General features: G+C 35.4%; 1 protein-coding gene across 7 annotated transcripts in view; it reads right to left on the minus strand.

Moving 5' to 3' along the window:
• Positions 1-17,103, minus strand: part of dysf (dysferlin, limb girdle muscular dystrophy 2B (autosomal recessive)) — a 153,008-nt gene that overhangs the window by 63,869 nt on the left and 72,036 nt on the right. For 6 of the 7 annotated variants that reach the window (NM_001442068.1, NM_001442066.1, NM_001442063.1 and 3 more), the window contains 5 exon segments: positions 2,755-2,796; positions 2,920-2,955; positions 3,440-3,469; positions 5,242-5,382; positions 6,773-6,954. In NM_001442068.1, the coding sequence (NP_001428997.1) occupies positions 2,755-2,796; positions 2,920-2,955; positions 3,440-3,469; positions 5,242-5,382; positions 6,773-6,954 (431 nt within the window). 7 annotated transcript variants of the gene reach the window in all.

Raw genomic sequence — 17,103 nt, forward strand, 5'->3', positions numbered from 1 at the left:
GATTTTTGTAAGACTTACAGTAGTTCTGGTTTAGTGTGGTGGAACCACATGGCCTTCTATTGTGTTTTATTACAGCCAATTCACACTGCAAGAAACAACACAGACAATCTGCAATCTAACAAGTACAGACTGAAAGTGCAAAAATAAACAAATGGCAACCAATGACAACATTAAACAATGAAGTAACTTAATAATCTGAAAAGACCTAATAATGGGGTTGTTGCTGTTGGTCCATGTTTGTTGCTGACGTGTGAATTGACTGCTATTTATAGCCAGGTTGTAATCATATCAAATTCATTAATTTTCCTTCGACTTAGTCCCTTCATTTATCAGGGGTCGCCACAACAGAATGAACCGAATGTTTTATACAAGTGCATGCTCTTCCAGCTGCAACCCAGTACTGGGAAACATCCATACACACTCATTCACACTCATACTCTACAGTCAATTTAATATATTCAATTTACCTGTACTGCATGTCTTTGGACTGGAGAACATGCAAACTCCACACAGAAATGACAACTGACCCAGCCGGGACTTATGTGTCACCCCATTTCAAATTTGGACACGCAAAAAGTTGTATGCACACATTCAACAATACATCCAAAATGTAAAAAAATTACTTTCTGGACATTTTATAATGCTTTGTGTCCATTCACGTTTTCAGTGGTGCTGATTCTGGAAGTATTTTTACGATTTAGCTTTCAATATGGATTATTATAAACCAGGAGCTCCTAATCCTGTTCCTGAAGATCTACCTTTTGCAGAGTTTAGCTGCAATCTTGATTAAATGCACTCTTTCAGTTCTCTTTCAGATCATACTTAGTTGGTTTTTGATCAGATTTGGAGCTGAACTCTACAGGAAGGTAGATCTCCAAGAACAGGATTGGGCACCACTGAAAACATTAAGGGCTCTATTTTGATGGTCCATGTGCAGAGCGCAAAACGCAGGGCGCAAATGCTTTCAGGGCGTGTCAGGACGCATTTTTGCTAATTTAAGGACAAGAAATCTGCCTTGCGCCAAGGCGCATGGTCTAAAAGGGTTGAGTTTATTTTCTTAATGAGTTATAGGTGTGTTTTGAGAATAAACCAATTAGAGTCTCATCTCCCATTCCCTTTAAGAGTCAGCTGCATCACGCCAAGAGCGCATTCGCTATTTACAGGACGCAAAGTAAGTCTAAGTGGAAAAAATTAGCATTTCACAAGCAAACAGTTAACAGTTTTTTAACAGAAAACTGTTAAACAGAGCATCTACTGGGTGAGAATGAGAGATAATGGAACTACTTTCACATTCGCTCTTGGATAGAGAAACCTTTACGCACAGACATCAATAAGTCTATAAATAAATACTTTTGTTTGTTAAGCGCAAATATTCGTTTCAAAACTATTTCTAAATTTAGTTCTAATTTCCAGCAAACAAATAAATGAATAATAATAGCAAAATGTGCTCAAAAACCTGAGTTAAATCCTAAAATACATGATGTGCCCCTTTTGGTCTAAAACCTGACAGGTGGGCAAATCTAAGCTTGTTTTTAATAAAACAAATATAAATATGGATATAATAAATAATACTGCTAATAATAATAACATTATACAAAAGCAAATTGTTATGAATGAACTGAAAAAGCCTGCCGAGATGAAGAAGACATAAAAGCAGTGATTTTTCATATTTATGTAGGCTAGAAAATAATATGTTTTGTAATATTTTAATCCTTTATATTTATATCCTATATCTATTCTTATTATATCCTATATATATCCTTAATATTTAAATTTTTTCATATGTAAAGATATTTTCCTTTTGCTCTCTTGTGCATATTAAGCAGTGCGTAAGTGAGGCGCAACTCTGCGCTGGAGTTTAGACCGGGTTAGTTTTGGTCTAATGAAAAATCTATTATAGTTTTTCAAAATAGCAACGCGCCAGCGGTCCGCCTCAGAACGCCTTACTTTTTAGACCAGAACGCTTATGGGCGCACAAATGAGCGCTAATGCATTTGCTATTTAAACAGCGTAGCGCAACGCCTAAAAACCACTCTTGCTCCAAGCTGAAACTACCAAAAGACTATTGCGCCGCGCCATGCGCCACACTGCGCCGGGTGTATGATAGGGCCCTGAGCTGAAAGAAGGGTGAGATAGAATCTGCTGACATTTTTTGCTATTTATTGATTATTGTTGGCTATCTATAAGGCACAGTTATAAATAATTAAACTATTAACTATTATTTAACAACCAATTTATATGTCATTAACTAACAGCTCATTAATGATCTATAAACTAGTCATAACGGATAGTTATTATAAAGTGTTATCAAATGGTTAGACTTTAATTACATTACAACATCAATGCTGAAAAAAAAAACCTTATGAAATTCAAAATAGTCATATCAACCTTTTGCCAGAAGATTATCGGTGGCTAAAAACACTAGATGTGCATTAATGCAAAGCTGAGGGCTTTATAAAACTATAAATAAATGAACAATAAAAAAACAATACATGACTGATTAAAAACTTCAGAGCTCACAGCAGATATATTTGCGATCAGTTATGGTTAATATTCCAATGGAGAGAATAAACTGAGGTTTTACTTTGTCGAACCACTGTCTATTGCCCACGTCTTCACAAATTTGTAGATCTCTGGTACAGTAAGAAGCTTGCCCTTTTTTTTTCTTTCTTGCATTCACATGCATTTGGAAATAAACAGATCAAAAAGTGTATAAGATTTTAGATATGTTCGTGTGTGCGTGCTGAATTGTACCCATTGCTGTTGATTCTCAGAGAGGAACCCTGGAAGCACAAGCTTGAAGATTCCCAAAATAAACAGAGAGGGAGAAATGAACAAGGGAACAGGAAGGAGATGCTCTGAGACAATTGCAAATAAGATAAATGGTCTTTTTGCTGAACCAACTCTACCAACACCTACCTCATCCATGATATGTGAGGGTGGTATAATATCTCCCTGGGGAGAAGAAGAAAGAAGACTTTCAAAATCAAATAAATAAAGTGGTACGGTGTGGGCATTTGTTTGTGTGTGCGCGTGGGTGGGTGGTTTGACTGTTCTCTAAGGCTTCGCTTTAATTCAATTTCCCTGTGATTATCCCACTCTAACAGATGCCAGCTGGAAAGATCTGGACTGGGTGGAGCCTCTGGCACTCTTAAACTCCACTGGCATCTCCAATCAGTCTGCTTTGCTGTCTGCATTGGCCAGACAGGGCCGTTCGACTGAACTGAAAATGCCAGTCTCCAAACAGTAAAACGGCTTCAGATACACTGATGTTTATATCATTTACAGCAGCTCTATCCAATTACTCAGTTGTGCCTGACTGAGGAAACAAGGAGCAGCAGTGATTTGGTGGGGGACAGGAAGCGTGTGTGTGTGTGTCTGTGTATGTGTGTTTATGCATGTAGAAAAAGGCTGGACGCCTAAAAGAAATATGACTAACCTCTTGACCCGGGATGTGATGAACTGCAGGCTGAGGTGAAAGAATGAAATGAACACATTATTTCACACATCGATGTGCACAGAGACTCACTACACAAGTGGTTTGGAGTTTTAAATCATATGTCGTCAGGCGCTATGCATACAAATACAGCCGTGTGGGCGAGGAAGCCACTAAACTTCCTCTGCGGTGCTGGAGAAGCTGTGATATGTGCCATGTAAACACTTGTGGGTTAAACTCATAACAAAAGCATCTCTTTCAACAGAGATGCTGCAGACAACCGCTGAACTACAATTCCACAGCATCATCATAGAGGGCTGCACAGCATAATATAGGGCTGCACAGTAGTATCGTTTCAGCATCAATATCGCAATGTGATCATACGGACACATCCCAAGATACAGTATGCAATGTTGGGTCATCAATGCAAGTGCTTTTGAGGCCTGTGAATGTATAATCCTTTTAAAAACCATTCAGACATAAGAAATTGTACCCTTTGTAACATTTATTAACGATTAATTCTTATTTTTATCAATTAATTACTGTACCTGAACACTATTAGACTTGGAAAATGATGAAACACTGTTTATTTCAATTGTCTTTTTTATTGTGTTTATCTAAACTTGTACACTACCTGACAAAGGTCTTGTCATAGATCCCAGTTGTAAGAGCAACAAATAATGACTTGCCTTCTAGTTGATCATTTGGAAAAGTGGCAGAAGGTAGATTTTTCTGATGAATCATCTGTTGAACTGCATCCCAATCATCAAAAAATACTGAAGAAGACCTAGTGGAACCCGCATGGACCCAAGATTCTCATAGAAATCAGTCAAGTTTGGTGAAGGGAAATCATGTTTTGGAGTATTGGGGTGTGTGATAAATCTGCAGAGTGGATGGCAAAATCAACAGCCTGAGGTATCAAGACATTTGTGTTCCCCATTACATTACAAACCACAGTAGAGGGAAAGTTTTTCAGCAGGATAGCACTTCTGCTCAAACTTCAGCCTCAACATCAAAGTTCCTGAAAGCAAAGAAGGTCAAGGTGCTACAGGATTGGCCAGCCCAGTCACCAGACATGAACATTATTGAGCATGTCTTGGGTAAGATGAAGGAGGAGGTATTGAAGATAAATCCAAAGAATGTTGATGTACTCTGGGAGTCCTGCAAGAACGCTTTCTTTGCCATTCCAGATGACTTTATTAATAAGTTATTTGAGTCATTGCAGAGATGTATGGATGCAGTCCTTCAAGCTCATGGGAGTCATCCTCAATTTTGTTCTTTTTCCACTGCACTATGACTTTATGTTTTATACTGTACATTATTTCTTTTAAGAAACAAGACTCTTGCCTAAGCAAAGTCAGACATAATCAAAAGGCTTTTGCATTTCATATAAGACACTTCTGATACCAAATGATCAACTAGAAGTCAAGTTATTATTTGTTGGATAAGACAAAACCTGGATAGGCGACAAGACTTTTGTCAGGTAATGTAGATGTTTATTATATTGTATGCAGATGCACTTCTCTGCAGAATCATCCAAATCAATCTAAAGGTATCAATTCTTTGCAAATAGAAAAAAAAATTCAAGTCATCTGCTGAAGTTCTATTTATTTAAAATGATATATAGCAGAGTAACAAAATATCACAATGTTAGATTTTTCCAATATCGTACAGCCCTTTTAAGGTGGTGGCCTTGTTTCATAGTAGACTGTGCTATTGACAGGGAGAACTGAATTCTGTTGAACAAGAAATAAAAGGTTTGATAATAACTGTGTAGGGATGTTAATAATTGAGATGACTCTTACTTTATCTCTGCGGATCAGTTCAAAAGCAGCAAGCAGATCTCCTGCAGAATTCCCTGCTTTCTGGATGGGATACCAGGCGAGGCGAGGGGAAGATGCCATTGATGGTTGGCAAACACAGCGGCCCATGAACTCATCAGCTCCCTGCAGAGGTCAAATACCTTGAGCATTTCTGTTTCAAAGACAAGCCTATTTGACATAGTATTTCAGACTAGATTAACAGAATAGTATTACTGTTTTTAAGTGGGATTTTTTGTCAAATACTTTCCAGCATTGTGCTACTCTAGGTGTTGCTTTAGATAGAAGAAAGCAAACTTAAAAGTAGAGAATTAAATTTTAGAGAATAAACTGCTGTTTTCAGTTGTATTCAATGTTTTTTCTATAATTATTTACATACTGTTAATAGTAAGTGCTAACACATCAATCTATTTTTAAGTTTCATTGAATTTTAGCAATTTTGTTATTGACATTTATATTTATTTTTTACAAATACTCTATATATCAATAGCAATTTACAAAATAAAAACATAATAAAAGAGTTTTTATTTTTATAATTATTATAAAAATACACAAACACTCATGCATATAAGGGAGAAATGTTTATTTTATATTTATACATTTATATTGTTTTTATTTATTTATATTTTATATATTGATTTATTTATATCTAGATATAAATTTTATATGCATACGATACAAATTCTACATTTAATATATTAAAATAATATTTTTTTATATATTATTAAATAATATTATGTCAGAAAAAACTTTTACTTTAGATGTGATTAATTGCAATTAATCTTTGCTCAGCACTAATTCATTTATGTTAGAATATCTACATTTTTATTTGTTTAGATTTAGTTCAAGCTACAATTATAATAGTTTTAACATATGGAAATATACATTATTGAATACAACTGCTAAGAAACAAACTTGCTATAAAGTGAGTTTGATATGCATTAAATAATCTCTCCCTGACAAAGTTACAACTTGTAAAAGCACCAGACTTCACATCTGGCTAGACAAAAAAACAAAAAAATCTATATTCTTATTTGTGTATGATTTGTTTCAATCAATAATTATAATAGTTTTAATATATGGGATTATACATTAATAAATACGACTGCTCAGAAACAGACTTGCTATAAAGTGACTGATATCCATTAAATAATCTCTCCCTGACGATGTTGGCAATTTCTGAACAAGCTGTAAAAGAAACCAGACTTCACATCTGGCTACACAAAAAAACAACAACAACAAAAATCCATATTGTAATTTGTGTAGATTTGTTTTGCTCAACAATTATAAGTTTTAATATATAGGATTATCCATTATTAACTATGACTGCTCAGAAACAGACTTGCTATAAAGTGACTTTGATATTCATCAAATAATCTCTCCCTGACAATGCTGGCAGGTACTGAACAAAATGTAAAAGGCACCAGGCTTCACATCTGGCTACACGAAAAAGACTGACCTGACATCAAGCACAGCCGTTTATAAATCAACAGATACCAACACAACAAAAACGCACATAGGTGTCCTGATCGTACAGCTCCACCACAATGTTTGGTGGGCTCCTCTCAGTCACAAGATGGTCTCCAAAAATTTCCACTTCGTAGAAAATGAGGGTCTGGTCCCAGGTGGGGTTGAGTGTGTTTCGAACAGTCACCGTCTTCTGACTCTGATGCAGGAACGATACAACGGCATAGGCATCTATGCAAAAAGAAAAGGATCAAAGGTCACTGAATGGCATCGAAATTTTGTGTCAAGATGAGTAATGACGTATGGCATGAATTGTGAGTTCACATTGAAAAATCATTGGCAATGCGCACTTCGATGCTGTCAAAAAAAGAAGATTAAACTGTCAACTAAAACAAGAAACACTGCACCAGGTCAGATGCCACAATTTTTTGCCACATTGATGAATAAATGAAATGGAAAGAACTGCATCAAGAGTTGGGAAAGACGCAGAGCCATCAACTCACTAAAAGTCTGTTTGCCATCAAGACTTGGGCAATGATTTGGTACGTTCTCCTCAGAACAAGACTTTCAACGCATCAGTAAACACAATAAACATCAGTATTTTCTGTTTTTATTTGGTGTGGTAATGAGGGGGACTTTGCCAATAAGAAAACATCAATTATGGAAGTGAAAAGAACCAGAGATATCCTGAATTGCGACGCAGGGAGGGTGAGACCATTTTTGAACTTTAGCAGGTCTATGTAATGTCTGAAAGATGATGTGTGGTGGAGAGACAGAGAGGGAGGAACGATGAGTGAGTGAGCGAATGCATATGCATGTGCACGTGTGGGTGTTGTGTGTGATTGAGTGTTTTAAAGTGATAGTTCACACCCCAAAATTGTATTCTGTTATTTGTTAGTTCAATTCTTTATGTGCTGTAGTTGTTATCTATGAAATCATAAAGAGCGCTGTTCTGCATAATGATAAATGTTGATGTACAGTAAGGTGTGCTCTAATCTAACTCATACAATAGCTTTGAAAAAGAGGTACATACTGAAATTTAAATGCGCATCCTAATAGATATTTATTTCCACTTTAATGTCATCATTTTTGTTCGGTTCATGTAAACAGCATATATTTAAAACTGAACTTTATATATTTCAACTACATTCATGCAAGATGTCCGATTCTTTGTTATGGACTTTAATTGAAGGCATTTAAAAAATGTATTAAACTGTAATATTTTAGCCATTTTTAAGTTGGCTTATAAAGCAAATACATGCTTATTTTTCCTGTTTTCTTCTTTTGAACACTGTAGGACAAAATAGCTGTGTTGATATAGACATCAGAGGTTTTTTATGCATATACTGAGAAATGTGCATGCGTGCAAGTATAGTTTTGATTTTCAGGTAACCTTGCACAAAAATAATCAAGATTAAACTGAATGTTGTTTCTGATAATAGCGTTTAGTATAAGGAAATTATAAATTGAATTGCTTTTGTCTTTAAAAAACAAAAGCAGCATTATTTAAACAAAACAAACTGTCATTAAAAGAGTTAAAATTCTTAAAGTGAAGATATTTTGTTGTTATCATCATGATTGCTGCTGGTGAAGAAATTTGTGTTAATAAATGTGTATAAAAATATTAACATTTTTGCTTTTTTGTCTTCTACAGTATAAATTTTTTACATTTTTAAATTGATCAACAATGGTTAATAGGCAAGTTTTCACTATCCTTTTTCTTCAAATAGACATGCGGGAAGAGCTACATTTACATTTAGTAATTTAGCAGACGCTTTTGTCCAAAACGACTTACAATTAAGGAGATATTCAACAAGAAGAGGCAATACATACAAGAAATGCTAGTGAATCAAAGTAACTTGTTTATGCTCAAAGAAATTTTGTGCTAGAGTTGAAACTTTTTTGTTGTTTTTTTGAGAGAGAGAGAGAGAGAGAGAGAGAGAAAGAGAGAGAGAGAAGTGAGAGAAAGTGCTTCTATAGGTGGATTCTGAATGATAATTCAGATTATTTATTTCATAAAGGTTTTGTGTTTGTTGTATACTGTTGCTATTTTCATACTCAAGTTGTGAAGGAACATGTTTAAGGGTTAAATACAAAATTTTATGACGCTGAAGTAACTTTAGGTTTAGCTTTTTGTGTCTGAATATATTAATCAGTTGGTTTATAACTGTGATTTTTTTGTGCTGGTCTAACTTAAATAAATTACTGTTTAAAAAATGACTTTTTATTTAAGTTTGTCTTGTGTTTTAGTTGTGAGAATGCAAATACATGAAAACTGAAGCTGATCAACCGTGTATTCTCCATGCAGCTCTGACGTGACGTTATACGGGCACCAATAGGAGCATTAAAAATTTTCTTTCTAAAAGTAGCTCAAAAATCACTTTTAACAGTAATGCATTAATTTTTGGTAGTAATCGATAAAGTAATTGAGTTACATTTTAAATGAAGTAACTAGTAAATGTAACTACTGTAGTTACTATTTTTCAGTAACAAGCACAACACTGCTAGTACATTTTGCTTCAGCTAATGATATGAGTTTTTAATGACATGAGGATAAAACTATTCTTTAAACTGCACAACATCCAAACATTTGAATAAACATATGCTCTTGAGGCACAAAAAATAGGAGAGTGACATCAACTACTTAGGAATGACAGAAATTGGAAGGAGAGTCAAAGTTTATTATTTCAGTCGACGTAAAGCAGCCTCAGTGGGACGGTTTTACTTGGGAGGGAGAATCAGACACTTTTCCCAGCTCTTATTAAACTAACCCAGTTACACACAGGCACACACAACTTCCCACAAACACAGTGGCTCAAATAAACAAAGGGATAAACAAGCTATGGGGAGCGTGCACTGTTACCCAGGAGCCAATGGGAAATAAACACAGGCAGTGTCTAATCTGGCTGCTTATAGTGAACAGTAAATAAACAGTCTTCCCCAAGGGCATTGTGGGACTGGACATGTCGACTGCGGCCCACGTGTACGATTCAAACATGATGCATGACCCTTGGGAACAATGACATGCTCAGAGGGAGAAGAGAAAGGCAACCAAGGAACTCAGAATGGATTATTTCCCGTATATCAGTATTAAAGACAAGAGTGTCAAAAATGAACAGCGAACAACAGATTTAATGATTTATAAACAGGAAGATAGAACAATGAATTCAGAGAACGATATATAAATATGGTAGTAATTAAATTATAGAATGATACACAGAACAATAGATGAACAAAAGTATAGACAGAAAGGTAGATGAACAGATTGATAGACAAAACGATAAACAGGATAGACAGAAAGATAGATAGATAAACAGAGTGATAGACAAAAAGATAGATGAACAGAATGACAGATGAACAGAATGATGAATGAACAATGATAGACAGAATGATGGATGAACAGTATGATAGACAGAACGATGGGTGAACAGAATGATAGACAGAACGATGGGTGAACAAAATGATGGATATACAGAATGATAGAAAGATAGATGAACAGAATGATAGACAAAACGATAGATGAACGACATAGACAGAACGATGGATAAACAAAATGATAGACACAATGACAGACAAAACAATAGATGAACAGAATGATAGACAAAACAATGGATGAACAGGATAGAAAGAATGGCAGATAAACAAAATGATAGACAGAATGACAGACAAAACAATAGATGAACAGAATGATGGACAAAACAATGGATGAACAGGATAGAAAGAATTTCAGATAAACAGAATGATAGACAGAATGATAGATGAACAGAATGATGGAACGATGGATGAACAGGACAAACAGAACAATGGATGAATGGATAAACAGAATGAGGGATGAACAGAATGATGGATGAACAGAATGATAGAAAGATAGATGAACAGAATGATAGATAGATTGATGGATGAAAATTGATGGACAGAACGACGGATGAACAGAATGATCGATAAAACGATGGATAAACAGAACAATAGACAGAAAGATAGATGAACAGAATGATAGAAAAACAATAGATGAACAGGATAGAACGAATGACAGATAAACAGAATGATAGACAGAAAAGTAAATAAACAGAATGATGGAACGATGGATGAACAGGATAAACAGAACGATGGATGAACAGAATGATGGATGAACAGTATGATAGACAGAACGATAGATGAACAGTATAGACAGAACAATGGATGAACAGAATGACAGAAATATAGATGAACAGAATGATAGACAGAATGATGGATTAACAGTATGATAGACAAAACGATAGATAAACAGAATAGACAGAACAATGGGTGAACAGAATGATAGAAATACTGATAAACAGAATGATAGACAGAATGATGGATGAAAATTGATAGACAGAACGATGGATAAACAGAATGATAGACATAACAATAGATGAACAGGATAGAAAGAAACGATAGATTAAGAGAATGATAGACAAAAAGATAGATGAACAGAATAGACAGAAAAACAGATAAACAGAACGATAGACAGAATGATGGATAAACAGAATAATAGATGAACAGAATGATAGACAGAATGATAGATAAATAGAATGATAGATGATCAGAATGATAGACAGAACGATGGATAAACAGAATGATAGATGAACAGAACAATAGACAGAATGATAGATAAATAGAATGATAGATCAACAGAATGATAGACAGAACGATGGATAAACAGAATGATAGACAGAACGAAGGATTACCAGAATGATGGATAAACAAAGACAGACAGAACGATGGATGAACAATGATAGACAGAACGATGGTTTAACAGAATGAAAGAATGATGGTTGAACAGAATGATAGACAGAACGATTGATGAACAATGATCACAGGCTGATTTCATCAAGTAGGACATGTTCCTGGAATAACATTTATGTTGATCCAGGAACAACACTCAGCCAATCAGAAATAAGGGATAAGTTTACAGTTTATGTAAGTGTAGACTTATGGTTAGGTTGAGGCACTTCTACATAATTGTTATCCAACTATTATTTCCCTCTGATTTTGGGAATAATTTACAGTTATGGTTGGGTTTTGGCGAAGAGAATAGGTATGGATTACATTTTTGTAAGGTATGGGAATAGGTTTGGGTTACAAAAATGATGTTCCAGGATCAACATAAATGTTAATCCAGGATCACATCGTACTTGGCAAAATCATGACGTGCAAACAATGATAGACAGATGGATAGATGGATGGATGGATGAAGAGGCAAATGGAATGATAGATAGAATAATTGAATGACAGAAAGAATGATAAAATACATAGATACAACAACTGATCCAATAGATAGATAAATCAACAAATAGAATAGAAAAATAGAACGACAGATGGACGGACGGACAGACAGACAGGATGGATGGAAACTGTAGATAGAATGAACAAAAAAAAGATAAATGAATCATCAAAATGATAAAAAAAGACAAATAGAATGTTAGAACAGACAGACAGAGGCAGACGAACAGATCGATAGATAGATAATCTTATAGTATGTCATTATTCTCTCTCTTCATCTAATATGCCTCTAGCAGCCAAATCACTGATGCAGTTCTACATTTTCCTCTCCTTTATAAATTTTGTGGCCATCAATCATATCCCTTTACCAAACTCCGTCTCAAGCGCACCAAGGACAAGTGATTTCTACCTCCAGCTTGATTTATTAGTTTTCCTCAGAGCTAGGAACCCTGTAAAATATCTAGGCTGGGTTTTGTGCATCAGGAGACCGACCCAAACTATTTGTAGATTTGTAATCAGAGAGCCAGACTGGCCTGATTTATACCAGGCCTGTATTTTTAAAAGGATCCTCAATGTTTTTTCATCTGTGCTTGCGGGTTCAGAATGAACCTTAAACGCACAGCCCGGGTAGCGACATTTCCAGAATTTCACAAAAAACAAAAAAACAGTATACTTCAGATCTTTCTCCACCTTAATGTCTCTTTTCTTTCTGTTTTATTCCTCTTTTCATCTTTGTTCCATTTTTAGACTATGGCTTTTCCATGCACAGGAGATTTATACCAGACATCTCTAATGGGTGATAACCAGCAGGCGTATTTTGCTTGTATTTTAATGATGTGAAGCACTCGGGGTTAAAAATTTCACTACCACAAGTAAGAGCTTTAGACCATGGCAACAGACCCGCTATGCTTTAAAGGGAATGAAATACTACTCCAAATGTTGCCAAGAAAGCTCTTTTACTTTATACTTGACTTTTTCTAGGTTCTTTGTCAGCGTCAGTGTCATTTAAATGAAAACTTGCTTCATGTTTATTAATAGGTTATAATAATATGAGGTAAAAACAAAGCCCACACAGAAGGTGTACATTTATAAGGCAAAATCTGTGGAATAGATTTAAATATGGTAAAATGCCTTAACCCCACAAAAAGAGATCACCTAAAACTTTTTATTTATTTTAATAAAATTTGTAGTTAATCATCAAAGATGTAGTCAACTTTTTTCACAGAATTTGTGGTCCTTGGTAATTTGTATAAAGCAAGTTATAAAAAATAAACACAAACAAACCCAATACACACTCTAATAATGCTGGGTTATTTAAAGCCAAACAGGACAAAATATAAACTAACCCAAACATTGAGTTAAATCTGGTCCTATTCATTTAATTAAAAAAATTAACTCAGCAGTTGGGTTTGTCCTTGTTACACCCAAAATTGGGTTGAATTAACCTGTAATTTTTAGAGTGCAATCTCTGATGCACCTCTAATGCAGTGAGGTCTTATGAAGTGAAACAATCAGCCTGTGCAAGAAATTGAAAACTATTTACAATATTATTTGCTCTGATCTACAGCCTGGAAAATGCATGCTTGTGGCAATTAGTAACTTTTTAAATTAGTGGCTAATTCATTTTAATTTGTACAATCTCATTCGTACAGTTTAGCATGATTTGCTCATCTTGCACACTGAAAACTGTTCGCCAAGTCTGAGAATTAATGCTAATATTATTGTAAATATGGTTCATTTTCTTGTATAGAATGATTGTTTCGCTTCATAAGACCTCAGTATATCTTCAGGAGCCAGAAGTTAATTTTTAATATAAAATACGGTTGATCATTTACATGCATTTTACGAATTATCAACCCAAGCTCATTCTGATTATGTACCCCTATATACAATTCTTGAGAGAGCAAAATACATCCCAGGAGCTACATTTGTTTTTTTTTTAGCAGTTTTTTTTTTCGGGAATCTAGAGGCTGCCGTGTACATTTTTTTCAGATCTCAAATTTCTGTTGAGGGTGCCATTTGCACCTGCTGTTCTCATGTAAATTCACTAGAGGCCACTGTCGACTGACTGTCTACTGACTGATTGACTGATCAACTGACACACCCTTCACCTTACCTAAACCCAACCACAGTGTTTTAAAAAGCAATCTAGAAAAAAAGCCCCCTGATTTTTGTCACATTTTCAGATTTCACCACATTCTCACCCTCTAATTACTTTTTTTAGCTTTTGTTTTTGTCTTACCTGCTTTCTAGAATCGTTCTTCACAAGAATCGAAACCCGTTGTTGCGGTCAACTCTAGTCCATATCTCAAGTCTGCCGACGTACATATCAAGCTACCGGACAAATCAGTAACAGCCAAAAAGCCATCCATACGGAGGTAAGCGGTCAGCCGGTTGTAACGCCACACCACCAGAAGAAGCCATCACCCGACTACTGACTCCGCTCCCTCTGCAGTCACTTCCTGTTTGTGCTGCATTTCAGCGAGAGCTCAGGCCATGCTTCTTTGCAAAGTATTGCCAGTTTACCTGCTTAATCAAGCGTTGTTCCAAGTGACTTTTATGACTGCTATAATGTGTAGGACACTGCTTGCCTTGTTCAAGTACAGTCTCTGTATTTGCCCTCTTAATCTGTTTTGGACTGATTGTTGTGTTACTGAACTTCGGCCTGCACTCGTACAACGTCTTCTGGATTTGCCCCTTTGTTTGTTGTTTGGATTGGATTGCTTATATGTTGCAGACTCTCTGCCTGTTTATTCGTTGATGTCTCTGCCTAATCCCTTTTATTACACTTCTGCACATTCTAAAAAAAAGCCTCAGCCTCCCCGCTACACTGGTAAACAAGAAAAGCAACGGCATCATACTGCCCCATACCGTTTGTTTTAAAGATGAAATGCAGACATACGTACCTCTGGGTACATAATTCGCGATCTACAGAAATATATGGGTACGTTTTCAGAATGAGCCTATGTTGAGAATCACCAAGGAACACAAATCTTCTCAACTACATTTTCAATGTAAAAAAACACACCTGAATGCACGTCAAAAAAAGATTTTTAAAAAAAAGTGGTTCTTAATTTCAGTCCTCGGCCTTCCCTGCCCTGCACATTTTGTATGTCTTCCTTACTTAACACACCTGATTCTGATCATCAGCTCGTTAACAGAGAGATCCATGAACTGATTCTTGTGTGTCAAATAAGAGAGACATAAAAAATGTGAAGGGCAGGGGGGCTTTAGGAACGGAAATGAGAGCAACTGTATTAAAGCAAAGCTTGTGATTTGTAGTACTTTACAAATTACATATATTCATTTGATATATTTAAACTTATTGGCAGCTGAAATACTTTACAATTAACAATTGCCTTACAATATTATTGCAATTAATAAACAAATGTAGAATGGGCATTAGGGGCATATAATTGTGGAAGTGACAAACTTTGGATCAGTGAAACTTACTGTGGGTTCTTGTGGGTTTAGATTCCATTTGCGCCAAGTAACAATTTAGTCTTAACACAATGTCACATTTTTCTTGACACAACTGCTGTGTACAATAAAATAGTTTTTTTTAAATTGTTTTATAGTTCTAAAGCATTTTAAAGAAGTTACAGCCAAAATACAACATAATTCCTCGATTATAAAGAAGATGAAGCACTTCTTCTTCCATCAACAACTGCGAAAACGTTTCACCTGATGTGTGTTCAGACGTTGACATCAGCATCTGCCGCTCTAACCACAATCCTAAAGCTACGTAAATCCCTTCCTTTAACCCAACAAAATGCCACGTGCATCTAAAATAAACCTGAAATTTTTTTTTAAAAGAACATTCAGTGCGCACATGCTTTATGTGCACTTGTTTTGATACTTTCCAATTCATGGAAGACTATTTCTTGTGAAAAATGAGCTTGGTTAAATAAATCTAACACCAGTAAATCAAAAAGAAAAAAAAATGGCAGTGAAACAACTTCAGCATATTTTGATTGGCCTTTTATACTTTTTAAGATTCAAAGAGGACAGTGTGTCAATGGGAGATTAAGAAGGACGTTGCAAGCCAGATTCAAACCAGCAACAGCATCAAAACTCATGCTAACCACCAGGGCATAGCTCACACTTGATTAGCTTTACTCCATATACCTCTCCTTCTCTACACAAATGTCATTTTTTATATCATTGCTGCCAACGTCCTCTCTCATAAATTTACTTCCATTTTACTTCTCACTGGAATACACTTGACCCAAACTGCTTTGGTCCAATCTGTGCCAGGCACAATATTTCACCCCTCCTGACGTAAGCTCAGTTACAGTTCATCTACCATTACATCTCACAAGACTTCTTTTATGATTTTGTTATTTATAAAATGTTCCTATAGTTCCATGAAATGGTGACCTTTTTGTTATTTCTACATAAATTCATATAATTTTAATTCTACCGTTACCCCTTCTCTCTCTCTTTCTCTCTCTCTCTCTCTCCCAATATGCTTCACATTAAGACAACCCATTGACTTCACTTTGTACCACCACATGACCTGGAAATGTGTATCATACTCTATGTTAACTTGAGCAAAATGTCACAGCAACTGGCAGAGGTCTTGTGGTGCCATGTGGTATTGTAGTAAATGTTTTAAAAAGCTGATTTAGCAGATGCCTGCTGTGTGTCTTAATGTCATGCTATTGCTGCATTTAGAAGAGTTATATTACCCAAAATCTCATGCTAATAGCCACAAATTCAGGATATGGAGCTGCTAAACAAAATTAATAAATGAGGTATATATTTCTATATTTTTTATCAGATTTAACTCAATAACATGGACAAAATTCAGAACTTTGGAGCACTTTTTAATAGGTTTTTTATCTATTATAAATTAAACTACAAACATTTAGAATCAGTAAAGACCCATTCATACTAACAGCTTTAGGCCCAATCCCAATTCTATTTTTTTACCCCTTCTCCTTCGCCACTGGTCCTTGAAACAAATTGTTAGGGGAAAGGGCTTTAAAAATTACTCCTATTAAATGGGACACCACTACAACACCGGCACACTTCATCATATGTCATCATGAGCCCTTACTTCATATGAGATGGACGATGGCGACTGCTGTAGTTGTTCCAGTTGCATTATTTTTTTTAAATCAATCTTTACAAAAT

The sequence above is a fragment of the Danio rerio genome, chromosome 7 (assembly GCF_052040795.2).
Source record: "Danio rerio strain M-AB ecotype USA chromosome 7, GRCz13ab, whole genome shotgun sequence".
NCBI classification, from domain to species: Eukaryota; Metazoa; Chordata; class Actinopteri; order Cypriniformes; family Danionidae; genus Danio; species Danio rerio.